The sequence below is a fragment of the Poecilia formosa genome, unplaced genomic scaffold, assembly GCF_000485575.1.
Source record: "Poecilia formosa unplaced genomic scaffold, Poecilia_formosa-5.1.2 Scaffold47, whole genome shotgun sequence".
In the NCBI taxonomy this organism is placed as follows: domain Eukaryota; kingdom Metazoa; phylum Chordata; class Actinopteri; order Cyprinodontiformes; family Poeciliidae; genus Poecilia; species Poecilia formosa.
The window spans coordinates 353,946-381,505 of NW_006799986.1; the positions used below are offsets into that span (position 1 = coordinate 353,946).

The following is a 27,560-nucleotide window of genomic DNA, read 5'->3' on the forward strand; positions in this document are numbered from 1 at the left end:
GTCGGTTTGTCGGGGCCGGTCGGTTTGTCGGGGCCGGTTTGTCGGGGCCGGTCGGTTTGTCGGGGCCGGTCGGCGTTGACGTCTCAGCCTTTGTGTTGGCAACAGGCTGCCACACTATCGGCCCCAGTCTGGTCCCAGGCTTTGGCAGATTATTCTGCTTTGACTCCAAACAGCTCTGGTTGCGTAACGACCAAGATGGAGAACTAAAGGTCCTCTAGTCCAGGCTGCGTCGGACACAGAGACAACAAGTGCCTTGTGCTGTGGAGTGTCCCTGTTTGGATCATGAAGGGGCCACAGAGGCAGAGGGCCTCTGCAGGGCGACCGGGGATACGGAGCTTTGTTAACAACCAAATGCTTTGTTTAAGGACTTCCAGGAGAATTAATGGTGTATCTGCCTGTTTTCTTGGTCTGTGAGCTGCAGAGCGGTGCTGGTTATCTGCTGCCCATTATATGTCTGAATGAATGGGAGGTCTGTTATCGTCTAATGGAAACAGCTTTATTCCAGCTGTTAGCAGTCAACAGCACAGCTTTATACAGCTGATTCGGCTGAACGAGCCAAACACGACCAAGGATGTCATTAATTATGGGCCTTTATCCATCTGGAAAAAACCATACATGGACAGAGTTATGAGGAAGGAAAACGAGGTTACAGCAGATGATGCAACCCCCGATATCCGTACGTTAGCTGCTTCCTTCTGGCCAAAGCTGCTGCCTTCCTCTAACTGCAAATGATTAAACTAGTAAAAAGGTGCCATTAGTTACTGGAAAACTCAAACTTCTTTTCTGTTAATGTAATTTTACATGTATGCTGCTATCTTTTCATGAAAAATTCTCCTGACATTTTCAGAAATCAATTTCCCTATCACTATCTTTCTAGCTAGCTAGCCATATTTATACGCACTTTAAAACATCGAGACTAGCAAAGGTGTTTAACAGAAATCATAAAAGCATCTAATACAAATCTTTCCCCCCTGACTCCCTTTTGTCTTGTTGCTAAGCACGTTCCTTGTGTATGTTAGCTAGCTAGCTAGCAATGTCAGTTTCCAAAAGAATCTGAAACGTTTGAAGCCAAATTAAGAGCATGAACCACCATCCTTTGGTTTCCAGTCGTGCTCCCAGCATTCCCAAAAACAACATGAACACATGACTTCTGTGGTTCTGCTGCCTTATTTATTGTCCTCCGGCCCGTGGGACCTGTTAGTGTGGCTCGTTTATCTTCCTGAACAGGCCCGCTCTCAGCCGAGCTGTGAGACAACGAGGCCTCGGCTTCTCTATGAACTCATTCTGGTTCCACTGGGAAACTCGCTTCGCTCTGGTTACCGTCTGTCTTTTGATACTCCCACCACTCCTGGTCCTTGTCATAACACGATACTCCTCATTCCACATGGAGCCATGTTTTATTATCACGGCACGTCCTACATCGGAAGCTGGTCACATTAGATTTTGGTTTATTGTTTCATTCTCATCAATAGTCTTTTGAACCAACGTGGGGGAAAAGTAATCACCCCAAAACCCAAAAGAACCCAAAAAGGTCAAGAACTGATGAACAGAGTCAGAGGATGTTGAGTCGTTTCCTCCAGTGGTTCCTGGAGCAGCGCCCCCACAGGTGAGGAGGGGAACAGGTTGCTCAGAGGATTTAGTTGGTTTGACACGGAGCAGTGAGAAACGGAACCGCAGAACCAAACCAAAGTCTACCAGACTAACAGGTGTGGAAACGCTGCTGTATCTTTGTCTTAATGTGGCCACCAGGTGGGGCTGTTTTCACTCTGGTGCTACATGTCAATGTGGAGGGTTTTAGCTGTTGCTACTTTATTTGTGGTTGCTGTAAAAGTGCTGACATCATGATTGAAAATCAATTACTTTGCTTCTTCCATTTTCTTGTCCTGTATTTTCCAGTCCTAAACACTTTGCACTTCCAGATATCGACTCACCGCGACTTCTGATGAATATTTGATGAGCTGCAACATGCTTACTGCGACCAGTGTTTTGGGGATAAAAGGGCTATGCACTTTGCCGGTTTCACTGGATTCAGCTATGCTTTACTGCATATTGTTGCAGATCTTGTGGAAGTATTTCCAAACCCTCTGTATTACTGTAAGTAAGAATCACTGAGCTCTGGCTTACAGTAAAGGCAGCCTTTGTTGGCAAATCAATGGTTCAGCCATTACCTTTATCCAAATACGGCCGCAGACTAAACTTACATACGATTACAGCATCATGCGCGGCCTCTGGGGCGTATTAAATGTAAATACATGTAGCACTATTCTGGTCCTGCTGAGTCGCCGTGGGGAACATTCCCAGAACGTGTTTCATGATTGCTTTTTATTAATGCAGTGCTTCAAACGCAGAGAGGGACCAACAGGAGCTGCACACATGTGTGTTTGTGTATGGACGCCGCAGGAGTAACATGCTATTTCCGTTGTAACGAGGTATCTACTGCCACTGGGGTCGGAGGCCAAAGTTCAAAGATGAAGAGGTCAAACAGTTGCACCATATGGCTCACAGAACCTTAAAATATCTGGCACCACCTAAATGCGCCTTAGATTACATCTGTAAAAAGTTTATCAGCTGTTGTTCTTGTTGAGGATCTGAGAATGATCAGAAATCAGCTTCTGTTTCCCTCCAGCTCAGCACATGCTCCGCCTTATCACATGGACGGCTCAGTCAAAGGTTATTTGTAGAGGCTTATGTGGATTCATTTCAAGCAAATGAAAACAGCAGCAGACGCATCAACATAAATAGTCGTTCGGATCGCAGACGAAAGTGTAAAGTGACGGATTAGATGTCCTGTAGTACAAGAGGAGATGCTGCTCGTTCGTCACATCCGTTTAAGGACGGATGACTAAAGTCCTGGAATCGTTTGTCAGGGGAAAAACAGAGGCGTGGTAAAAATGTTTTTCATATTGTTATGGACTCTTTACCCATAAACCTGCTTTGAATTGGTGTAAAATATGATTATGAATTTAAAAAACTGTTATCCAGAGGTTGGAGTCTTCAGACAAAACACAGTAAAGGGCCTGAATGGTTCATATCTCCAAACAGTTCAGAAAGAATGATTCTTTGAACAGTTGGCGGTTCTCGTTCTTCTGTTCGGCCTGCAGCAGGGCGGAGTTCCTCCGGCTCTCAGCTTGTTAAATCTGATGTTGGATCAGGTTCCTCTTTCCATTACAGTCGTGTTTTTAACTCCAGCAGGAGAACTGAGCAGCATCCAGAACAGCTTCTGGATTATTTCATTTATTAGTATAATAAAGGCCTTTTTGCAGAAGGATGTGTGTGTAATAGAGTTCCATCAAACCCCGTTCTGAGGAATTCGGTGGCCCCTCAGCCTCCACCTACACACACCATCACACACACTGTTGTGACAGACCTCCCACATGCCCAAACAGAACAGGGGCAGCCTGTGGAGCAGCCTGCAGCACCGGCAGCTCCAGCTCAGACACAAAGTGGCTCCGCAGAGGGAGGAGCAGCCAGGAGCCGCTCTGCTGATCCCCCACGGCCTGGGGCTCCGCCGCAGGGCTTTCCCTCCTTAGCTGGGGGATGAAGGTTGTCTGTCGCTCACACAGGTAGGAGACCTGCTGGCTTCCTGCTGTTTCCCTGCAGCGCAGCGTCGAGGTAGTGAGTCTGGAAGTGTTGACTACAGGACAGGTGATAAAGAAGGTGCTGAAATTAGAGAGCGCAAAGGGCTTCTTTCATGAGTAATGTCTATGTTTATCTGCGTGACTGAGCGTTAAACATGTCTGCAGGACTGATATCAGAGCGTTTTTATGAGCTTTACAAATAGGCAGTGATGACTTTTTTCAGACCAGCTGGACATTCAGTGGACATGTGATAAGAACCCAAAAATGTACAAAGTTGGTCCCATTTGGGTTTGAACTGTGTGATCGTTGGTAGAAGACGACTCGGCTCTTCCAGCATGGAGTCTGCATGTTCATGTACATGTGTGGGTTCTGCTCCAGGTTCCTGCCAAAGTCCAAAAACAGGACGACAGGTCGACTGAGCTGGAATACGTTGGCGAGTAGAATGACTTTTCACCTGGTTGTTGACTGAAATGGGTTTTGGTCCTGCAGCTGTGGTAGAGCCAGACACCTGGCTGGATGACCTGAACAGTCAGTGAAGGAGAAAACAAAGTGAAACAAAGCTGGTAATCAGTTTGACTCACTAAGAAGCAACATGCAGTTTTGGTTTGTGTGGATGTACCATTGTTACAATGGCAACACACACCGAGATGAGTAAAGATGGATGAATCACATGGTCACTGCCCAGCTCTCCTCCATTTTTGTTAAATGAATCTAGCAGATGAATAAAAATCAGTTTTAAAACTCATAACTGCATATTTATTAAATTCCACTGTAGGACTTGGCCCTTTATAAGTTGTGTTTAAAGCTGAGTGTCTTTTCTTGATCATCTATGCATCACGTCAAACATGAAGACGTTTATTTTCTATGCCCAGCCTCCCTGGGGGTCTTCCTGGGTCAGCCCAGGAGGCCGCCCCCCAGGCTGACGGCGCCCCCTATTGACTACCGCTGAGATGAAGACATCTATAGGCAGCGTCTTTGTGCAGCTCCTCTCTGTTGGACAATCAGAAAAGAAAACATGTTCATGCTTTGATGTGGGTTTCTGAGAAAGTTTTGTGGAGGATTAAAGAACCAGGTATTGCTTTAATCTGAACTCTGACCCATGTATGACAAGCAGAAAGTTTTAAATCTTTAGTCCGACAAGTTGACTGCTTGTTCACCGATGACAGAAAAGAGCTTTGTTTGTGGCTCTGTTTTAACTTTCTAAGTGCCTCTCCTGGTGTGTTGTGCTTGTTTTTTAAACAGGAGAAACTTCTGGCCTCTTTGTCAGTGAGAGGAAAATTTCCAGTGATGACTAAATCTTTCTGACTGGGACACCCTATATCCTTACAAGCCTTGGCTGCAGCTGTAGGCTGTAAATGCTAGACAAGTCTTTGTCTGATTGACCAGTATTAGTCAGATGGCACATATTTATATGGTTAGCTAAAAAAGGGGGCAAACCCTGGTGATTTCATATTTTCCACAGCACAATCTGCAGTAAATGTTCATTTCCTGAAGCTGGTAGAAAAGTGGAAATGCGCCAGCAGCGCCGTTGGCTGGATAGCCGTTCTTCATAGCTGCACACACTTTTCTTCTTAATGTCTTCATTTATTTTTAGTAGATTGCTCAGTTGTATCGGTAGTTGCCGAGTCACCGTGGCTATGGGAATGTGTGGGCAGCTGAATATAAATGGGTTCTGAAGAACAGACACGTTGTTGATCAGACTCTAAACAGACTTTGTTCTATTTGTTTCAGACGTCATTCACACCCAGGGGCCTCTGGACGGGAGTCTCTATGCCAAAGTTCGTAAAAAGGAGTCTGGTGAAGGAGCGGTCACGTCTAATGGCCTTCCAGCCACGGCTGTTGAACACGCTCTACCTGCCGGTGACCACGCCCTGTCAGTGAGCAGCGATTCAGGAAACTCCACTGCCTCTATCAAAACTGACCGAACGGATGAAGCCACATCAGCACCTCATGCTTCCACTGTGAGCCAGACTCACGTCGCCCTGGATGAGGCGTTACCTTCAGTCCGTCAACAAGCTCCACCAGCACAACAACCAATAAGTCCCAAGGAGAAGAAGGAATTAGAGCAACTACTGAGTGGACTGGAGGGGCCGTTGCACAGACAGGCCTACTTGTCCACACCAACATCTGCTGCCGCTGCAGGAATGCTTCACCTGGTGCCCGCCCAGGTCCATGTAAATGGGCACAGTGGTATCGATCGTGAAACGGACATCCTGGATGATGAATTGCCCACCAGTCAAGAGGGGAACAGTGTGGACAGTCTGGGGACGTTTTCCTCCACAGATGGACGAGCTACACTGGCTGATCTTTACTACCAGTCTGAGTCACTTATCAATGGCCAGGAACCTGTGCCGTATCTGGAGCGCAACATCCCAGAGAAACCTCTGGAAACCATTCAGCCACATGTCGGCAGATCTGATAAACCTGCTGCTCTGATCCAAAGTGATTTAACCCCATCATTGGAAAATTACATGGCTACCCAGAACGGCAACTTGTTTCGTTCTCGTTCCTTTGGTGCCGAGCCAAAGTCCATGCCACAGGCTCCCACCCGCACCACCAGCAGCAGGGACGCCGTCCAGCGTGGTCTCAATGTCTGGCAGCGATTTGGAGTTCCAGAGGAGCCAGTAACTGAAGGAATCACATTCAGTCCACTTCCATCTGCATCAATGTCCACTCACCACAGCCTGCCGCAGTTCCCACACCGCCACAGTGCTTCTCAGGAAGAGATCGAGCAGTCTATCGAAACCCTTAACCGACTCATGTTGAACCTGGAGCCCAGCCGTTCGGTCGTATCAAAATCCCAAAGTGCTCCACTGAGGGACATGGTGGTGACCACGCAGCCGTCCTTCTCCCAGAGCCAAACCAGACCGTCCCTCCAGACTGATGCTGCCCTGAACGTTGCCGCTCCAGTGCCCAGCCTGGCCAGCAATCTGTCAGTAGCTCACACATCATCTGGGAAGCCAGGTTCACCAGAGCCCTCACCTTTCAAAGGATCTCCAAATTACTCCTCTGCAACCAGTGGTTCATCACAGATCCCTCTCTCTTTAAGCCCCCACCTTCAGCTCAAACCTATCAGCACATTCCCGACAAGCATCCAGCCCTCAGATGTTTCAGAGTCCCAAAGAAGCCCAAGTTCTGCCTCAGCGTCATCTCAGCCAAGAGCCGCTGAGCCAGAGGAAGTCTTCAATGTAGAAGGTCTGGTGGCCCAGAGAGTGGCAGGTAAGACCTTTTCATCTGTTGTGTTAGAAAATAATGTCCTACCTTTTTTTTTATTTATTTTTGGGCCACTAAACATGTACACACCCAGTTTGGCCCTAGTGGGTTCTCATCTGCCATCAACATGAAGAAATTAAATAATCTGGAATAAAGTTGGGCTGCAGTTTCTTGACATCTTCTAACCTGCAAACATCACCAAAGCCAGATTTTGCAGAGGTTAGAGAGCATATTAATGAAGTTACTATTCAAAGGTATCAGTCTGGAGAAGGGTACAAAATGAGATCTACAGCATTATATCAACTTTCTAGAGCACAGTTAAGCCATTCATGTTTAGAAACAAAATAGGACGACTGACAGAAAATATATACGCTTCAAAAATTACACAGAAACAGTGTGGCTGTCCAGAGGTCCACCACCGAAGGGTCAGCAGAAAGTATTGGTCAATTCCAACTTTATGCCTGGACTTGGTTGAAAGACGGATTCATTCAGGGAAAACATCCAGGCTTGGCTAAAATCTCCTAAATCCTTGTGGGAGAGAGTATTCTGTATTCTGGTTTGAAGGAAACCAACTGGAATGTTTGGGCCACAATTCCAGAAGTTCTGATCGGCACAAAAACAACACGGGTCATCACTGAAAGAAAACAAGCCCTATTGTGAAATGTGGTGGTGGCAGAATGTGTGGTTGGCTTTCTTCAGACGGAGCTGACGTTTCATTTAGGCAGATGAAGTTAAGAGTAATAGAAATGTGTGTCTGTCTGCCAGAACGATGGACAGGTTGTTACTTTTCATCTTCAGAGTCTGAATGCAAAACAAAACATTACCAGAAGAAAACATGTTTTGGTGGTCCAGAGATAGAGGGGTCATCTACCCAGGTTTTAGTTTCTCTGCCCTGTTCAGTTTGCTTTTGGGTCCAATTGTTCAGAACTTAAGTCTCATTAAATGTGTAAACAATCTCTAAATAATTTGTCTTGGTTTCAAAATGTTAGATTTAAAAATCTGGAGTTTTTTTCTTCATAAAGTCCACACAGCTTTCCCTCATTTGGTCTTCATCTTTTTGAGGGGCAGGACAGACCAGAGGAGAAAAATGGCCGAAGCCGTTGGCTGAAACATAAACACGCTCTGGTCTTATCTCGTTTCCTGGCCGTCTCCATCACTCAGCCTTAAACAGGAAGAGGTTTCCAGTCCGGCAGGTTGTCAGAGTAAAAGCATGTGACATCCTGCAGATGGTCAGGCAGCGACGGAGAACAAGGCTTCTGGAACCAGAAACAAGCTTCAGTTCATTTTAGTGCTATTCAAATGTTTAACTTGCTGTTTTATTTTAGTTTTGCCGTCATGCGAGAGAACGATGTGTGTTTTGAACAGGAGCACATGATGTCTGTTATCTTCTGCTGTTATTTTCAGATGACCTCATCCTCCCTCTGCTCGTCTTTCTTCTAGTTTATCATAATCTCCTTTCTTTCATCGTTCATCTGTTTGTCCAGAGTACTCGGCTCGAGTCCAAAACATCAACCCCAGCATGACCTCTTCTCAGTCTGAGCACCGCCGCTCTCACTCCCTGTCGGGTTGGTTCTCCCAGCCGGTCTGAAGGAACGCTTCAGGAAAACAGGACATGGTTCTCCTTGTGTCTGAGCGTTCCTTCAGTCTGAGTTCAAATCTCTTTCTGCTTTGCCTTTTCGGTGTGGTTGGCTTTTGTTGGCATTGAATCGTCTTTATTTCACCTCTTCTTCCTCAATAAAAACTCTTTCCGTCTCCAGCTTGAGAAACATCAAACTTCCTCACCACTCGTGTTTGTTCTGAGCTGCAGTTTCCTCTCTGAAGGTGAAGGAGTGGTCCGAACAGACCAGAGGGGATAACTTTAAAGTTTCACAAGAACGGGACAGAGGAGGAACAAAGGCGGCTCTGTTCCTGCCAGGAGAGAGCGTGTCACAAGATCTGTTTTGCCAAAGTTGGGGAACAATGAGCCAGGATACACTGGCCTCATTCAAAACCGCTTTTATCACTTCAACCATTTTCACGATCTACTAAAGCAGACAAAGTAAATGCAGACCACAGTTGTCCTGGTTGGAAGCATCAGCGGACCTGAGTTTGTCCTCTGGAAGCCCAATCTGCACCACGGAGGAAGATCCTCCCAGATTCAACACAACCACAAACACAGAGGTGGAATTAGGTAATGAAGGGATTCGCATTACATCACAGCTGCCTTTACTTCAGGAATAGTTAGTTTGGTTGAACAGGAGTGTCTTCAGCCTCCAACAGGAGCAGGTGTGACGATCTCTCAGTTCTGGGATCAGCAGCTGTTAACCATTAGCCGTTACCACGGTAACAGCGTACTGTAACAGGGAGGTATGTGTTTTTGGACACATCTGGGCCTCAGTGGGTGTGTTTCAGTTTTAAAACCAGAAAAAAAGCAGATTTTTCTTGAATATGAGGCGAGTAGAACAGCTGTTCTCATGTTGTGTCCTCCACTTTTCCATTCAGTCTGGAGAAACGCTGCCATTTACAGCTGAGACCAGGCGTTCGCCCACGCACCGCTCCGTCTTCAGGGTCTGCAGACTGAACACAGCAGCAGAGTAAACTGCATTTAGCTCAGAAGCTAGAGGTTTCCCACAGAGTCACAATCCAATATGGCCACCTAATGTGAAACTGTTATGAAAGTTGAAGAAATAAAATGTTTATTGGCGCTTCTGATAGTTTGTATTGGATCAGACCAGCAGTGTCAGTGAGCTGTCAAACTAAATATTTAGCTTAAAAATAAATATTTGCCTTCAATCTATATATTTGGCTCACTAAATAAATATTTAACATTTTACACATTTTAAAGGACTTCCGTCAGTAATCAAGAGGGCGAAAATGAAATACTTGATTTGGATGTAAAGCATCTGTTGGATTGTCTTGGTTATTCTTCCTCCTGGTGAAACTTAGAGCTGCAGAGGAAACTGCCTCCAAACAAACACAAACTAAAATGTTCTTCGTCTTGAACTTGTTTTTTTCCTGTTTTCCTCCAATAAACACATCTTGACACAAAATGTGATGATCTAACACACTGATTCTTTCTGCTTTCATGTCATTTTTCCAGCCTTCCACTTTACAGTTTGTTGCCTATTTGCATAACAATCTTAACTCCAGTCCTGTTTGTTGTTGTAATGCTGCTAACTTTCTGCCTGGCTCTCCAAGTGGAAGCAGATTAATGAAAATCAGCTTAACTCAGCGCTTTGAGGAGCCGCCGGTGTTCGATTTGATGAAAAAAGGAGCCTGTTTATGACTGTATTCACCCAGGTTGAGAATTTAACAGCATTTATTGGATATAATGCTAAAGTGTTTGTGTGCGTTTGCTCCTTTAGCAACTTTCTCCAGCGTGCATGTTATATGTGAAAGGATGCTTTGCTCGGACCAACAGGCATTTCTCATCTCTGACCTTTAACCCTCATTTATACGTCACCTCAGGGGTCCAGGCCCGTTCAGCACCTTCAGATGAACCGACAATCCTTCCCCGACATCGCATCACCAGTGAGGGACACTCTGATGACGCGCTGTCCCCAGATGTGCCTGTTCGTTCTCCAGTCCGGTGCGTTTCTCCAGAGTTCGTCAGCGCCATAGCCATGAACCCTGGGGGCCGGCCCAAGGAGGTAGAAAACCTGCTGCAGATGCATCAAAACATGTAAAGTGATTGTTTTCTGATTGGATCTTTTTCCGCCTCTACAGAAAAACATGCACAGCTACCGGGAGGCCTTTGAGGAGATGGAGGGAGGCCCCATCAGTCCAACACCCACAGCTGGTGGTGAGGCGTTACCCCAAACCCCCGCCTTCCCCGTCTCACCGCAAACCCCTTACTTCAATCTGTGTAAGTGCCCCCTCCGGCTGACAGATGGCACTGTGGAGCTTTGACTTAGATACTCATGTAATTCATACATGATTGATCATTTTTAAAGTACAAGTTAAATTACAACCAACTTTTCTTCCTGTTTGAGATTTCCCCCATATGAAAAAACAGCAAAGAAGATTTGAAGGATTATAATGCTGGTAAAAAATGTGACCATTCAATCTAGATGTTTAAACTCTTCTTTCTATTAGTGTCTTATGGGTCATGTTGTCTTAACTTTTTTCAGTTTATGAAGTTCTGTTCTAGTTAACCTTTTGCCAAAATGACCTCTGAAAAACATGCAGAAATGATGTTCCTTCATTGGATTTCAGCTTCGTCTCAGGCTTTCAGACGTCTTAGCTTATGTTCACACAGCAGATGTTGATGCTCCGTTATGATTTTGTTGCGTTTGTTCATTCTGCTAACTGAACGTGATGTAATCAGACTTCTGTTTATGGAAGCAACAATGGACGCCGCCGTCTATGGATTGATTTTCTAATTTGGATCAAATTGTTATCCCAAATAGTTAAAGTAGCTAACTGTCTTTCTGTTGATTAGCTCCATCCAAAGAGTCAGCACTGCTTGCTTCAGCCATCGTTTGTGTTCAGATTTATTTATCTGGATTCTTCTGGTGTAGTTTGACAATGCATGTAACACGTCAACGACACATAAAATGAAACATGACCATTCAGACTTCGGACACTTTAAAAACTATCGGATAGGTATCTGATTTGTACCGCATATAAAAGTGGCATAAATCAGATTTTTTTAGGGTTAATAGATTTGAATTGGGTCATTCAGAGTGCCAGGCAAAGATGGGCTATGGGTGGCCTTCACCTGTATATGAACGTAGCCTAGAGGCCAAAGCACACCGCATCCATTTTGGTGCCTGATCCAACAGGAAGTCAGGTTGGATGATGTAGTCACCAGTTAAAACGGGGTCAGAGACCGCTGGTGATTCCTCCATGACTGCATCTCCAAGGGACCAAGATAGCCCTGGGGTCTATTTTGGTCACACAGCAAATTGAGGGGAATGTCATGAGTGAGACACGGAGGCAAAGTAAAACATGTGCACTTTGGGAGGATATGCAAACTTAAATCTTTTAGTTGCCGAAAAAAGCAGTGTACTCAGAGCTCAGAATTACCAAAATAAATTAAAGAGTGACACGGCGATCTTCTTCAAGCAGCTTAGAGTTCACTGCCAAACTGACTTGTGTTTATGTTGGCGGGATTTTCCAGTTCTCTCTCGCAAATACTCGATCTCCATAGAGAGACTGCTGTGGTTGAGTCTTCGTCAGGAAAAAATTGCCGAGTCGGATGCAAGTGATGCGTTTTGGACCCAAGTTAGCCTAATTACAACTCCATGCCTAGTTGCTAGTTACACAGCTCAGTTCCTCTGCTGTCGTCTTTATGTCCTCCTAAACAGGAAATGATGTTCTTAAGAACATTACAGAGTTTTCTCAGCTTGACACAAAATGCAGTGTAGAAGTAAAAATGACCAATTTTCCAGCCAATCTTGTTGAAAGTGCATGTTTGAGGATCAGTGCAGTCTGTTCTCAGTAGTAGATGCTGAAGGTGCTTCAGTCTTCATGTCGCTCCACACTCGTACCATCTATGACCAAAAGGTGTGGTTTCAAAGAATTGATTGCGATTCTTTGGTAAGTGGAGGACGCACGGCACTCGCTGGGAGTCCCACCGTCCCAACCCGTCAGCCATACTGATCCCTGAACCCTGTTCTGTTCCCGAGTGTCTCCCTGCCCATCACTGCACGGCTTTGGCGTGAAAATCACACGAGAGCAGCACTGTGATGAGACTGCAGAGCAGTCAAAGCTTCCAGTGAGAATTGAAATGATGTTTTCACAAACCAAACTCTCAGCAGCTGCTGCTCTCCCTGCTCCTGTGACTGAGTTCCCATTGCTGCCCTGTTTCCCTGCCACAACCTGCTTCTTTCATTGTTACCTTTTTGGCATGAAAAATGGTGAATCATCTCAGTGATTCAGCAGGAATAAAACCTTTTCCCAGAAACATGATTTCACCAGTGTTTGGTTGTTGCATTGAGTCGAGTCTGTCCCATACTTCATTCAAAGCTGAACAGTGGATGTGCAGTCACAAGGCTGCAGGTTGTTGGTATTACTCACACCTTACATACAAGACGCAGACCACCTGGGGTCACACCCTGGTGCTTCCAGGAGTAAATGCCACGGAGCCACACGTTTCTTCTCTTCCATTGACAATGACACTGCTATTTCCATTCAAGAGTTTTTTAGCCATTTTGACAATCTTTGTAGGTATTGTGTGAATATCCATACAAATTACCATAATCTATCACCATGTCTGATAAATGCTCCTTAAAACTATTCATGTTGCCTGCAGACATAAAACCGGATAGTAGAAGAGGATCAGTTGAAGCGAAATAGTAACATTACCATCAGGGCAAAAATCTGCATAAAACATGGCAACAAACTTCTGGACAAATTCCACAACATTTTGCACAGAGCTCTGTGGAAAATAGTTCGACTCAAGTCTGGTGATGAGAGACGAGGAAAGGAAGAACCTCCCTGCCAACAAGATAATGCAGCTTTTATCATGGAACTGATTTGGATGAAGAATGGGAGAGCTTTTAGTACATCTTCATAAAAGGTTAAAAGTTGTTTAACTGATAATGTATGAGTCTGTAAATCAAATGTCTTAGTTTGAACTGGTAGGAAAAAAGTGTCAATCAAAAGGAGCAAGCAGGTATTGCACTATTATGTTAATAATAACCTCTTATGATCAGAGGTTCTTTGACTTTATTTCAGTTTTAACTTGGATGTGTTTATGTATCTTTAATGTTTAATGCCTGATTTGCTTCATGGGTCCAGACAGGCATAGACCCCAAAACCTGCAATCAGAGGTTCTTCATAGGTTCATTGGTTCTGCTTTAATGCACCTTGTTCAACTAGGCTGGGTCAGAGTTGACTGAGATTGGTCACATGCATGTTTTGATCCTCCATCAGAGCATGAAGCATGGGAACACCCACCTGAATATGTCTGTCTTTGTACCAACCAGACATGCTGACGGTTCCTTACCTGGTTGGTTGTTCAAATCACATTTCTAGGAGTTGACAGAAATAAAAATAGCATCCTAAATTAAACCACAGTTTGTAAGTCATACGGTCAACAGGTAGCAGCTGTCAGCATGGCTGTAAGTCTCTGTCTTTGTGTGGTGCTAACTGCCCCGTTTCCCTCCAGGTCGGTCTCCTCCTGGTCTTGCCAAGACTCCCCTGTCAGCCCTGGGCTTGAAGCCTCACAACCCGGCAGAAATCCTGCTCCACCAAACAGGCTCAGGTTGGTCCTGAAACCATGAAGATGTCTTTAGGGTCATAGGTCAGGGATTACTGTGCAGTGGCCTCCTAATCACTGTAATAAGACCTTCAGGTCATCTGAAGAAACAACGATGAAAAGAATGTTTAAATCAAAAGGATGGGATGTTGATTTGCTTAGAGTTGTAAGCTCCAAGAAAGATGAGACCACCATTACTAGAACTGTGAATTCCTACATCATGTTGTTCTTCACAATATGTTGTTTCTGGTTATCTCCAATGATGCCAAACAGATGATGAGAGCAGTGAAAGGGAGGAAGGTAAGGATTAGAGATTGTTGCTGGCACTCAAGCTCATAATCAGTAGCCACCTCATTTATCTTAAAAGGCATTTATCATCACTTTTATAACTTCTGTTCAGGCTAATAGCTCAGGACAGGTCCATTCCCCCCCCACCAAAAAAACCTGCCTCAATTGAAACACACATGACATTCGGGAACACAAATGAAAGTTGGCACAGAGTGTTAATTTTAAAACACAAAACTTGGGTATCATTGCAAAAACAGAAAAAAACACCCAACCATGACAAAAGTAGTCATAGTCTGCACTTTGAATGGGAGTTCATAAAGTGAAGGTTAATATGGTGATTCATTTCATGAGGAGGAAGAAGTCAAAAGAAACAAAACAGACCAAAACTTTACCCAGAGATTTAGGGTGTTTTCACACCCAGCAGTCAGACTCAGTTTTATTGGGGACCAAAACTGCAATATTTGTTCCATTTTGAGATCCTGCGGATTCTCTTTCACATTGCAGAGTCAAACCAACCAAACCATTTAAGCAACCAGTTTACCTACTCACCTGTGGTGGTGCTGCACCAAGAACCACTGAAGGAAACGACATGAAAACAACAGTTTCTGGTCCGCTTGGCATTCACATATGCCTTAGAATTGCACTAGAGTTCACTTCGGCTGAGTCAAAATCTAGGTTTGTAGGTGGACCAGAGTTTGCCTTTTTGGTTCCTTATTAGAGTTTGATTGCACATTCACACCTCCCCAAACAAACCAGACTTGAAAAATCTGGCTCAGTCACAGAAACATGCTGCAACAGCCAATTTTTAGCATGGATGTTTTTTCCAGCTAAACTTAATTCTCATGAATAGCTACGTCTGATGCAGCTACATCTGATGTAGCTGCATTTTATTGTGTTGCATTTTTATCCCTCAAGCTTTGGTTTGTTCCTTCATAGGAATTCCCATTGTCCAGTTTCCCACTTCTGTTTACTTCCATTAGAGCTCCTCCTCATTTCCTGGACGTGCTCCCTCTATCCTTTCTCTTCCTCCAATAAGAGGGCACACATCCACTTGATCCCGGCTTTGAGAAAGTTTTTTCATCTACAGAGAAATTTGTGTGGCATCGTTCAGTTCCAAGAAACGAATCATTGTTGATATATATATATATAGTAATGCCATTTTGTCTTAGTGGGCATCTATCAAAAGGCTCAATGTGTTTAAAAAAACTGACTGGATTTAAAAAAAAAAAAAAACCTTTTTGTCTTAATTTAAAGGGTTTGTAAGTTTTCTGACTGTTGATGGTGATGATACGCCCTTTAAGATCCGTCTCAGTTGTCCTCATCAGCATCAGTTACTCATCTTTTCTTTCTTTTTTAAAAAGGAGCATTCGCTATTAGTTCCTTTTCCTTTGACTTGATTGTTCCATTGTATTAATCTCTTGCTCAAGGGAAAAAATATATAAAAACACAAATCAGAAACCAATCATCAACAATGTACAGCATGAGCCTTTACATTTAAATCTTACACTGTTTTTTTTTTTTTTTTTTAAATCAAGGCCCAAGAAGCTATGTGGAGTCTGTGGCGAGGTCAGCGGTGGTAGGCGGACAGCCACCAACATCACCTCGGAGCCTTAGTCCACCTGGAGACATCAAGAGTCAGCAGCGAGGTCCAAGCCCAACCACTCATACACTGAACCCACCTTTATCCAGCAGCAGTCCCATCCAGGACTCACAGGGGTGAGTCAGTTACATAGTGCCAACTTCTGGTCCTTGAACTAAAGCTACATTCATACACCAGGCAAATGCGGCCCATACAACCCAACTAACAGATTTCTTCCCTCAATTGTAGAGATCTCCAAGCAGAAAGCAGCAATAGCACTCCCTCCCAACCGACTGTTGATTCTGGGTTCCACTCACACCCTCCAGAGAGTTCGCACCCTACTCGCACGCCATCAAATCAAGACCTAAATCCATCCACTTCTCCTTACTTGGACTCCAGCTCTCCAACCTCTTCCTACCTTGGATCTACAACCCCAACACTGTCCTATCTTGGTCCTAGCAGCCTACTGGGAAGCTATCCAGGCTCTGATCCCAGCCCACCTCTCTCAGAGCTCTCAAAGACCACACATGGCAATGAAAGTCTTCAGCTACAACCAAACATCCACAGCTCCAACTATAATCCCATCCTGCAGCAGAACTTCAGTGTCAAACAAGATGGATTCATCCAGACAGGTCAAAAACCCCCATCCAACAACTTTGAGGTAGTAATGGCAGATCATGGTGGCAGTCCAATCCTTGGTCATCATCTGCCTCAGGGAGCACAGAGCAGTCCAGTTCTCAGCAGACAGACTTCTCAGCACAGCCCAATCCTCAGCCGGCAGCCCTCCCTGGGTCAGCCCATTCAGAGCAGTCCTGTGCTTAGCCGACAGCCATCTGTCACACACACTCAAGGAAGCCCAGTGTTGGGCTGTCATCCATCTGTTACACAAATGTCCCAGAGAAGCCCCAGTTTAGATCGTCACCCCATGCACAGTGGTTACACCACACCAGATGAAAGACACGGGAACTTGTCGAGGCAGAGTAGCTCTTCGGGATATCAGGGGCCACCTACTCCCTCCTTTCCAATTTCCCCTGCTGGCTACTCGGATGGGGGGACGATGGGGATGAGTGTAGGTTTCAGGCAGGGTAGCCCAGCCCCTGGCTTCCAGCCACAGCTCCCAGAAAAGAGACGCATGTCGAGTGGCGATAGACCAAATGGAGCACCGTCCTATGGGACGCTAAATGGGAAGATCATGTCCCCAGTGAGTGGAGGGAGTACTCCTGGCTACTTCCACACCCTCTCAGACTTTTCACGGTTCAATATGCATGGTAAGAACATAAATTTAGAGAAAGCATACTTATCCAGATGTTCAGAGGGTTCCTTCCAAGCAACCTCTAGCAGAATTAATAAATATCTGAATTTAGATTTGTCATGTCCTCAAGACAATATTTATAATGTGATAAAAGAGCCTTCAAGCATTTTTCTATAACTGTATATCATCATATCACATCTTTCACAAACAAAGGTTCTCATCATAGTTTTATTCTTACTGCAGATGGAAGCCCGGAGACCAAGCTGAATGTTAAATTTGTTCAGGACACTACCAAGTTCTGGTACAAGCCGGACATCTCCAGGGAGCAAGGTACGCTGCTTTTAGACTGTTCGCGTTCACATTTTCAGCCTCCGTGGGGTAATTCGTTTTAGTTGTTGGAAAAGAGGTTCCTCACGTTCAGAAGGACCAGTGTGGATTTTAATCCTGGCTGGGAGATATTGGACCAGATCTTTAACTTAAATAAATTATTGTTTGGTTGTCTTGACCATGTGTACTTTGTGGATCTGGAGGAGGATCACTAAACAGGTCCCTTGAGGTGTTTTGCGTCCCTTGAGGTGTTTTGTGTGGGGTGAAATAATTTTTTTCAAGGGCTATTCTCTTTTTGTATGCCCAAAGCTCTGGCTGTATCCACATTTTCAGAACAAATTTGTCTTGTTCCTACTGTGGGTTGGAGTGTTTTGTGTTCATGAACTGTATCTGAAGGTGTAGTTACGAAGGAAAGGACTGTCTGTTATTCTCAGGTTACCATCTATGGTTCTGTTGTCTTCAGCTTCTGAGGGGAGCAAAAAGTAGAGCCACTGCTCCTCCTCAATAAAAGTAATCAATTGAAGTAATTCAGGTTGATCAGGATGCCTCCTTCATGCATTCTTCATAGAAGCAGTGAGGAACTGGCTCTAGCACCAACCCCGGTTAAGAACTTAAACCTCACCGGTGGAAAAGCCCTTCTTGATATGAACTTATCTTTTAGGATGTTTTTAAGCCTGATTGTCTAGGGCACTGTGTTTGACCAAAATTGCAACATATATTGACATTTCAGCAGGTATGGTTCACTTTCACACTGCACTGTATCAAATAAACCACACCCTTTAAGAAATCCGTTTATCTCCTCTCTTTTGGGGGCGCTGCACTAAGAAGCTCTGAAGGAAACAATACAAAAACCTCCGACACTGAGCACAACCTCCTTCTTCAGTAACTGTTAATAAAAATGGAGTGGTGTTAGATTTTATTGATTGTAGGATTTCGCTTTTGTCTTTGGTGCAAGAACACAAGCCATTTCTCCTGCTAGCGCTCAATACACGTCTGTGTTGGTTGTATTTAGCAACCAACACAGACGTGTGTTGGTTGTATTTCTGTACTGCACTGCAGTCCGCTTCCTGGTTTTGGGGCAATCCCCAGTCCACTTGGCATTGCATTCGAACAGAACCAGAGCTGCTGCGAATGCACCCTTGGCTTCACCCACCAAACATAAATCTGGACACTGGCCGAACCACTTCAACATTCCTTTTTTTGTTTTGCATTATTATTCAAGTAAGGAGTCATTTACAGTTTATCTTGTGTTCTTTATTCTTGGTTGGATGTTCACATACTTTTAGAAGGTGTGTTATGTTTTCAATTAATGCTGCACAGATGGTTAAATCTTCATGGTTTTCACTCTGAGATGATGGACATAATATCAGTGGCCCTGTAACATCATTTTGTAGAAATAATGAATATGCATGTGGTCTTTGGTTTGGGTCAGTTGACACCAGCCATCCTGCATGCTTTTTCTCCCTTGCGTTATATTGCATCATCTTGAAATCATGCACAACTGCAATGACATCAGGCACATGCAGTTTATATTTAGTGCAGTCCCAAAGAGTGAAAACCACAGCATATGTAGAGAATTACTGAATATCTGATTCATCTCTCTTAAACTGTCACATGTGCAGAAGTGCGCCAGTCAGGACTAAAGCTTGTCTCCTGAGTGTCTGAAACAAGTCGTCATGCTGGAGACTAAGCCCGTGGCTTACTTCTTAATTTTTTTTAATCTGCATCATTTTAGAGCTTTTTAGCTTCTTCCTATCTTTAAATGTTAAAACTCAAATCTAGTTAGTGTCACCACTTTGCTATGGCTAAGAGATTAAATTGAGAAATTACAACAGTCTGTTTTTTTGTTAAAAATATTAACAAACCAGAGTAGTGACCCTAGTGTTGTCATGTTCCTGTTACTCCATCTGCTGGAACAAAGCTCATCTTTTTGCCCATTATTTTTAAAATCCATGCAAATCAATATCTGGCCATTAATCTCATGATACACTGTTCTAAAGCTGTGGTTCCCAACCCTGGTCCTCAAGGCTCACTGTCCTACATGTTTTAGAGGTTTCCCTGCTTCAATGCGCCTGACTCAACTGATTGCAGTTCAGCAAACGCCTGTTAATCAGTCATCGATTGAAATCAGCTGGACTGAAGCAAGGAAATACCTAAAACATGCAGAGCAGGGGGCGTGAGGACCGGCGTTGAGAAACAGTGTTTTAGAAGGTTTATACCAGAATAGTGTCTGGAAATTGAATAATAAGAGATTCTCTTGTATAAGTTGTCTATACATTTTCAGTGGAGCTCTACAGAGGCACAGTGATTGGCTGGTTGACCATCTGAAGGCGGTCCCAGGGCTCAGACGACAAAATGTTACTCTCAACATCCACACTTCCTCTGATGTATTCGTAAATATGTTGTGTGATTACAGCCATCAACCTGCTGAAAGACAGAGAGCCGGGAGCCTTCGTCATCAGAGACAGCCACTCGTTCAGAGGGGCGTACGGCTTGGCCATGAAGGTGGCGTCCCCTCCACCCTCTGTGCATCAGAGCAAGAAAGGTAGGAGGCTTCTGTAATGCCCCAGTTAAGGCTGAACTGAGAACTGGTTCGATGTTAATCGGTTGTTGTGTTCCATGCAGGTGACATCTCCAACGAGCTGGTGAGGCACTTCCTGATTGAGAGCAGTCCTAAAGGAGTGAAGCTGAAAGGCTGCCCTAATGAGCCTTATTTTGGTAAGCAGAACATCAGCAGGCATCTTTCTACAATTAGACAAATCAAACACCAGATGCTACTTTGAGTATGAAAGATTAATTGAAAGGTGTTTTTCTGTTTGGCAGGTTGTCTCTCTGCTCTGGTCTACCAGCATGCCATCACGCCTCTGGCGCTCCCCTGCAAACTCCTCATCCCTACCACAGGTATTGATTGACCTTCCACTCTGTTTAGAAGCATTGCTTTGGGGTTTTTTAAGGTTGTAAATGTGCTTTCTGTAGATCTGATGGAAGAAACTCCAGAGGTCACAGCTACAAACCCACTAGCTGAAAGGCTGAAACAAGGAGCAGGTAACACATCTAAAAGCATCTAATTCTGCTGTTGAAAGTTCAGTTATCTGGTGTCAGAGGCAGCGTTTAGATTCTCACAACCTGACTCCTTGTTATCTCAGTGCAGAGGGCCCCAGCTGAGTCCCATGGTAAAGCCATTTTCACATCTGGAATGTGCATCTTACATGTTGGTCTATGTTCTTAACAGCAGCGTCCAGCATCTCCTCAGTAACCTTTCTGTGGAATGATTTTCCTCCTAAAACTCCCAGATTCCTTCCTGAAGCATGATCCACGTTAAAACCTTTTCTGCATGAACAGAGGTGATCCTGCTCAACACGTTTGATCCATCTGAGGTGATTTCTCTCTCCTCCCAGCATGCAACGTTCTCTATATCAACTCGGTGGAGATGGAGTCCCTGACGGGTCCCCAGGCTGTAGCCAAGGCGATTTCTGAGACGCTGGCTGCTGCTTCGCCCCCCACCGCCACCGTTGTGCACTTCAAGGTGTCTTCCCAGGGCATCACGCTCACAGACAACCAGAGGAAGTAAGTCAGAAACATCCTCCCCATTCTGACACCAGGCAGAATAACACAAAGTCTTTAGGCATACCAGAGATACATGGCGCTGCATAATGAACTAAATTCAGACTACCTAACCACACATTCTCAGATACAAACTGAGTGTTGTTTAGATCACGTAACTGGTGAATAAACTCAAAATGACCAAAACATTCTGGTAGAAACTTTCCACAGCAACATTTGTAAGCAGTTCAATGACAAAACTGATCCACAAACATGATTTTTCCTCTTTTCCAGGCTTTTTTTCCGACGCCACTATCCCGCCAACACCGTCACCTTCTGCAATACAGACCCTCAGGACAGGAAGTGAGTCAGACATAAATCTAGAGTCATGATTTCTTTTGTTTTCAACCCTTTTCTTGTTACATGTATCAAAGAACAAAATGTGAAACAAAACTAAAGCAGTTGCTATGCAGCTGTAACCAACTTTTCTCTGTAAAAACTGGATTGTTGGAGAATTTCCAACAAATTCGACATTCACTGTTGGGCACCGCCAACTAAAACGTTAGCTGTGCTACTCGCATCATTAACATTAGTTTTACTAACCCTAAAGTGCTATATCAACACACCATATCAAACTTCAATGCAAATGATATTTGCCCTTGAAAGACTACAACCCTCAAGCATCAATTTAATTTGACATTATAATTTACATGTTGTATAACACCTTTAGCATTTATGTTTATATCTTGTTCTCTACTGTCCATGTTTTATTTGAAGAAAACTTGAGGGGAAACGAAACTGCTGTGTAAACAGACTTCAAAATAAGAGCGTGTATAAATGTCTAACACAGATTTTAAACTTTACTCAAATGAAAGTTCATAAAACAGCCAAGTAAATTACTGTTTAGAATTTATGTGGAAAAATATTTAGCGAAAGCTAAGTGTGCTCAACGCTTTCAAAGTTAGCCACCGCGCTGAATGAAAAGTTAGCTCACTATTAGCAAATTAGAGGAAATGTGACCTCCACAATTTTCTTTTGCAACAAAAATATTTCGGCCAAGATGACTAACAATTGTAAATAAGGTGTTAATTACAATCTAGTTTTGAATCTGTTAGAAAATGAAGGGACTGCAGATTTGTAAGCATTTTTGGGAGTAAAACCTTTGAAAGATCAGAAGGATTTTAAAATTACAATTTAGTTTCCTTAGAGGAATGTGAAGAAGCTTTAGCTGTGACTTGAGGTTCATTTTTCATCATTACTCTGCATTTGAACAGTTCTCTCTGTGTCATGAAAAAAAACTTCCCTAACTTGTGTATTTTTTACCCTTCCAGATGGAGCAAACCTGAGGGCGGCCCGGCCAAGTGAGTGACCGCTCCATCAGCAGCGTTTCCTGCCCCATCCGACCTTCCTCCTCTTTAAATCTCTCGTTTCTTTTCAGGCTCTTTGGATTCGTGGCACGGAAGCAGGGAAGCACAACGGACAACGTCAGCCACATCTTCGCGGAGCTGGACCTGGACCAGCCGGCCAGCGCCATCGTCAACTTTGTGTCGAAGATAATCGCCTCGCAGACCCGATGAGGAGCGGGCTGAACCTCCCTCCCTCTTGGCCCGGTTCCTTTAAAACCTTTGGTTGCTTTTCATTTCTTCTTCGATGTCGGCCTTTTTTCTTGCTCTGTCTCCTTTAAGACGTGTGGTTGTTCTCAGTGGGGCTTCAGAACAGAGCGGAGGAAGTGACGGATGGGGGGTAGCTGTGTTTGACGGTGGGATGGGGGGTAATTAAGCCTCCAGGGAAGAGGGGATGATTGTGTGCAAATATTAACATTTTTATGTTGTTTTTTAAGGAGGAAGTGAAGTTGTGTGAAGGTGGATTGTTTATCTTTCAGACTGCTCAACCAAAGATTTAACAAAGGTAGTCCAGGGTGTGAACCGTGCACCGCCAAGGGAGGGTCACAAGTATTCTTTTGTAAAACAAATATGGCTGCTTAATCCAAAAAACCCAAGTTTCTGTCTGTATGTACTGATACTGTAGGTCAATCCTGCACCACTGCTGTCTTACATGAAACACTGTTGGACATTCTGCAGCTGGTGGGGGTCTGTAAATATTCTGAATGGCTTTTTATTTTGGAGTAGGACTAGTAGACGACATCTGGCGTTTGTTTTCTAAAGCTTTGAAAAAAATATATCCACGATGTCTTAAAGATGCAGAACTGAAGCTGATGACCGTCACTGTGCCCTCGCTTCATGTCCGCCACCATCGCAGCAGTTTAGCTCATGACTGAAAGGCTCAGAGCTGATCGTTCTTTACGGCTCTCGGGTTTTTGTCTGTGGAAACGAGTCAGAACGCTCACCCTACCCGAAAGTAAGCTACACCTATAGATATATGAGTTCTATATATAAACTTCCATTGGTTTAAGATATTTATTTTTTTGCTTCATTTTAACTTGTATACCTGTATTATAAAGTATACATTACTAAAAACAGAGAAGATGGCTGAGAAGTTGTAAAGCGTGTGCTTTTAAAGTGCATCACTGTCGTTTTGAATGTTTTTCACGTGTTGTTTTCTTTTAACACTCTTGTTTTTTGTTTTATTGGGGAAATATTTTGTATAAAATATTATTGAAGTCCAAATTGGAGTTAATCTAAAGTGAAGCCAGAAACAAATGATTTGTTGCCTTGAACCTGCCTAGAAAGTACATCATCCACATTCAGCACCTGAAGTATGTGGGATGGTATCGAGGTCCGGTCTAATATGGATTTCATTCTGATCCCTCAGAGTCTATTTAATCTCTTATTACCCAACGAAAGCAGCAGCCATGATGAACAGGTCAGAATCTCTTTACCTGTAATGTAAAACTGGGTCCACTCACTGACCACAACGGGTCACCACAACCTTAACCATCCAGGAGGAACGGTCTGACATGGATGCAGATCATTTAAGAAGACGGAAACGTCTAGAATTGTTTTGTGGGGCTTAGTGACATAAAAGGCCGCTGCTGACCGTCCAGAACCCTCAATGCCTTGGCCTATACAAAGCCTTTGCTTTGTATAGGACAAAGAAGCGCAAGGTTGTGAAAATTAATGCAATTGCATCTAGACCAGAACATGTAGACATAGAGATGTTAAACCAGGTCGTCCAGAGCTCACACACTCCAATAACACAACAGACCACAGCATATTAGGACTGAGGCCTAATGCAAACCCAAAATTTCAACCCAGTTCAGCTCCATTGATGTATTGCCTAACAAATTTAAACCTCCTCATATTCCCAAAAGACAGAGGAAAGATTTCAGGATGAGAACTGATTCAACCGGACTCTTCGTCTGCAGGTGCGACATTGAAAACCCAAATCCTCCCAGTCAGGTTAAATGAGACACTACTGCCCTCGTGTGGTGCAGAACAAGAACTACAACAGATTCTAATTCAGTGTTTTAACTGTGTTGGATGCGAAATCAAATCTGAGAAATTAAGAACTGGTTGGCAGCAGGATGATCGATTAGACATATTTGGAGCCTTATGATAAATTTTTAAAAAATGCAGCACTTACAGGGTTTTTGTATCTAGAATGTATTTATTAGCTGGGGGCTTGCTCGCTCAACTGTAATCGTAATGCTGCAGACTAATCTCTACACAGCATCCAGTTTTACTCAAACCAGGCCCGTCGGTAGTTTATAGATGCTCTTGACTCGGCTTATGCAACAAAAAAATTTAAAAACGTCGGTTTTTGCTTCCAAAACAATTACTGAAGTAAAAGGACTTTGAGCTAAGAGTCCAGATTTGTCTGGACTGTAGAGTGTATGAATGATCTACAATTTCTGTAAAGAGCTTTGTTGATTTTGGTTTGCTACATGGTATGCATTTTATCATTTCAGGTTGATAAAAACATTAAAAAGCAGTACAAATCAACATGTTGGAGTCTTATTTTGGTGTATTTTACTTATGAAGAGTCAGTTTATTTTGTTGACTGGAGAAATATCCTGAAAGAGTCAAACTTTATATGCTTGTTTGGGTGACTATTACTGGGATCTTAGGAAAGTTGTGTGAAGAATATTACAATACAAACAGAAAGGATTTAAGACAGAATTTGTGCATGGACCTTGTGAAGTTTTAACTCTAGTTGGTATTAGAAAAATAATCTTTAACCTAATCAGTTTCTATATTTGATTAGTGTGTGGTTTCTAGAGCTGGCCTGCCCTTTAATAAAAGGGTTAACATTTTAAAAAATATTAGTTTTTAATATTATGTTAATTCATTGTGCAAATAATTCAGTTAGGGTTCATCAGTCCACCTTCAGCCATTTTAAGTTTGAACCTGTATAAATTAGTCTACAACCCCCCGAAATGATAAGTTTCACAAATCACAAAGTTAGGTAAAATAAATAAAAATAAAGCAATTTAGGAAAATTAGTCCATTTTATGTTAAACGGGATTTTGAGCTGTATTATTGAGGCATTTTATGTGATTAAGGTTTAAAAATATGGAGTCTGGAATAAGTCTGACAAGCTCTTAACGTTTTAGATTAGACTAAAGCTAATACAATATAAATAAATGCATAGCATAATGTTTTCCAAAAAGCGGTCAAATTTGATTCTCGTAGAAGTGATTAATCGCAACCTACTCCAGTAATTAGACGGCGCCCGAAGGTGCACATTAACTCTATTTAACTAGCAATAGTGGCCCCTTTAACTGCAGTTAGTCTAAAATCATTTTAAACATTTTATTACCTAAAATAACTTGGGATAAAAAAAAAAGACATGTACGATTTTTAAAAAAGCGTCTCAATAGAAGAACAGCTAGCAATGCTGCTAACTGACAAACGGCTGGTTTAGAAATACCAATAAACCTAGAACGTTCGTTTTAATGTTTAAACAACATTAAAAATGAATAAAACTGTAAAACACACAAAAACAACATCGAACTCACCAGCGGTGAAAGCTTCTTGTTTCAAAGCCAGATGATTTGCTTTAACCACCGGGAGAATCAGCAGAAACTTTCAGGCACGCAACGGACACCACAGGTCCAAGATGTGATGTTTTGTTTAAAGGTACAGTTAATTTATTCAAACAAACCGCCCTCAGTAAAAAATAATCTGTAAAAACATACATATCAGTAATGACGAACAGTGACGAACCACTGCAGCCTGGGAACAAAAAGATGTTCTGACCCAATCATTTTTGCTGTGGCAATTTATTTTCATTTTAAAACTATAGAGAAAAAAACTGTCAAAATAAATCTGAATATGTGGTTATTTTTATTCTGAAAAATTTTATCCTAAAAGTGGTTTAAAATACAATACTGAAAATTGAATCGTGGTTAAAGCAGTTCTTTACATGTAAGGCTCACCTGTAATAATGCGTCTGGCCACTTGGTGTCACTGTTTCCTTTTCAGACAGGCAGTTGCCCTCTGGGCTGCGTCTACCCTGTAACATCGCGGCTTTTGGGGACTTTAATTTCATGTTTTTCCAATTTCATCTCAATGTCTGCTTTTCTTGCGCATACAGCCTTAACACAATGATAAAAACAATAAATTTCTGGATAAATCTGAAAAATAAACATCGTAATTTAGAGATTTCAGCAGGTCAGGTGCTTTGTTTTCCTATATGAAATCTTCACACAGTGCAAAGCTTCATTCTTCACAGCCTGTAAAGGTTCTTTTACAAGTAAATGAAGTTCAACCCTAGTTCATGGGAAAATGTAACATCACCACTGGAAGTCCTGCATAATGCTTCCTGAGAGGAAGCATTATGCAGGACTTTAATCCTTTCATCTCCCTTACAGCATGGGATTGAATTGTGATTCTGGAAAATGGTAATTTGTGCCTCCACGGGGAGTCCAGATGATGAGTTGGGGGTCTTAGATTGTGGTTTTGGGCAGAAGAAAGGTTGTGTGTGTGGGGGGGAGGGGGGGTAAATCTGCATTTGGGTCAGTCTCCTTTTGGATTCTGACACATTTTTCACTCCAAGCCCAACTGTTGTCTTGCATCATACATTAACTGGCCTGGGTAGGTCTTATTGTAAGTGTAAATTTCAGCAACATAAACATATTTTCTGTCTCTTTGCTGTGATTTCTAGGGCTTGTTTCACCGGAGAGAGCTGCTGCATTTCCTCTCAAGACCCTGAGAGTTTTCTGAGTGTCTCTGTGCTCGAGCTGAGGAGACTGAATCTGGTTTTATGAGGACATAAATGGGTAATTTAGGCTTTGTGCCTCCAGTCGCTGTAAACATTGACTTCATACTTCATCCACCAGGTTCCACTGAGGTGCTTCAAGCTGCCTGATTGTTGCTGTTGCTTATGAATGGGAGAACAAAGACATACAGAGAAGCTGCAGCTTTGACCTCTGACCTTCCTGCAGGTCAGTAACTGACAGACCAACAGAGACAGATGTGTTTCATTTCATGTCAGCTGATGAGCTGAAACAGGACCAGGACTTTACTAAAGAGGAGCATATCAAAAGAAAGATAGCGCTTTAGCTAACTTTGTAAACATTTAGCGCACTTAAAATAATTTCTCAGGATAAATTCTAAGTCGCTAATTTACGTCGCTGTTTTTTTGTAAAGTTTAAGTTGAATAAAGTTTGACATCTGCGTCGAAGTTTTGGTTAAC

The 27,560-nt window shown here is 43.2% G+C and overlaps 1 protein-coding gene across 19 annotated transcripts in view; it reads left to right on the forward strand.

Moving 5' to 3' along the window:
• The window catches only part of tns1b (tensin 1b), a 116,271-nt gene extending 91,406 nt beyond the window's left edge, over positions 1 to 24,865 (forward strand). For 10 of the 19 annotated variants that reach the window (XM_007552239.2, XM_016671578.1, XM_016671579.1 and 7 more), the window contains 18 exons: positions 5,310 to 6,797; positions 8,276 to 8,356; positions 10,239 to 10,420; positions 10,497 to 10,635; positions 13,885 to 13,980; positions 14,248 to 14,274; positions 15,798 to 15,978; positions 16,091 to 17,109; positions 17,337 to 17,423; positions 19,837 to 19,965; positions 20,046 to 20,138; positions 20,244 to 20,321; positions 20,397 to 20,465; positions 20,567 to 20,593; positions 20,819 to 20,987; positions 21,258 to 21,326; positions 22,295 to 22,324; positions 22,402 to 24,865. In XM_007552239.2, the coding sequence (XP_007552301.1) occupies positions 5,310 to 6,797; positions 8,276 to 8,356; positions 10,239 to 10,420; positions 10,497 to 10,635; positions 13,885 to 13,980; positions 14,248 to 14,274; positions 15,798 to 15,978; positions 16,091 to 17,109; positions 17,337 to 17,423; positions 19,837 to 19,965; positions 20,046 to 20,138; positions 20,244 to 20,321; positions 20,397 to 20,465; positions 20,567 to 20,593; positions 20,819 to 20,987; positions 21,258 to 21,326; positions 22,295 to 22,324; positions 22,402 to 22,540 (4,103 nt within the window). In that variant the 3' untranslated portion in view covers positions 22,541 to 24,865. The remainder of the gene's footprint in view (positions 1 to 5,309; positions 6,798 to 8,275; positions 8,357 to 10,238; positions 10,421 to 10,496; positions 10,636 to 13,884; positions 13,981 to 14,247; positions 14,275 to 15,797; positions 15,979 to 16,090; positions 17,110 to 17,336; positions 17,424 to 19,836; positions 19,966 to 20,045; positions 20,139 to 20,243; positions 20,322 to 20,396; positions 20,466 to 20,566; positions 20,594 to 20,818; positions 20,988 to 21,257; positions 21,327 to 22,294; positions 22,325 to 22,401) is intronic. The other 9 variants (XM_016671580.1, XM_016671592.1, XM_016671587.1 and 6 more) reach the window with 7 other exon arrangements.
• Positions 24,866 to 27,560: the final 2,695 nt, after the last annotated feature.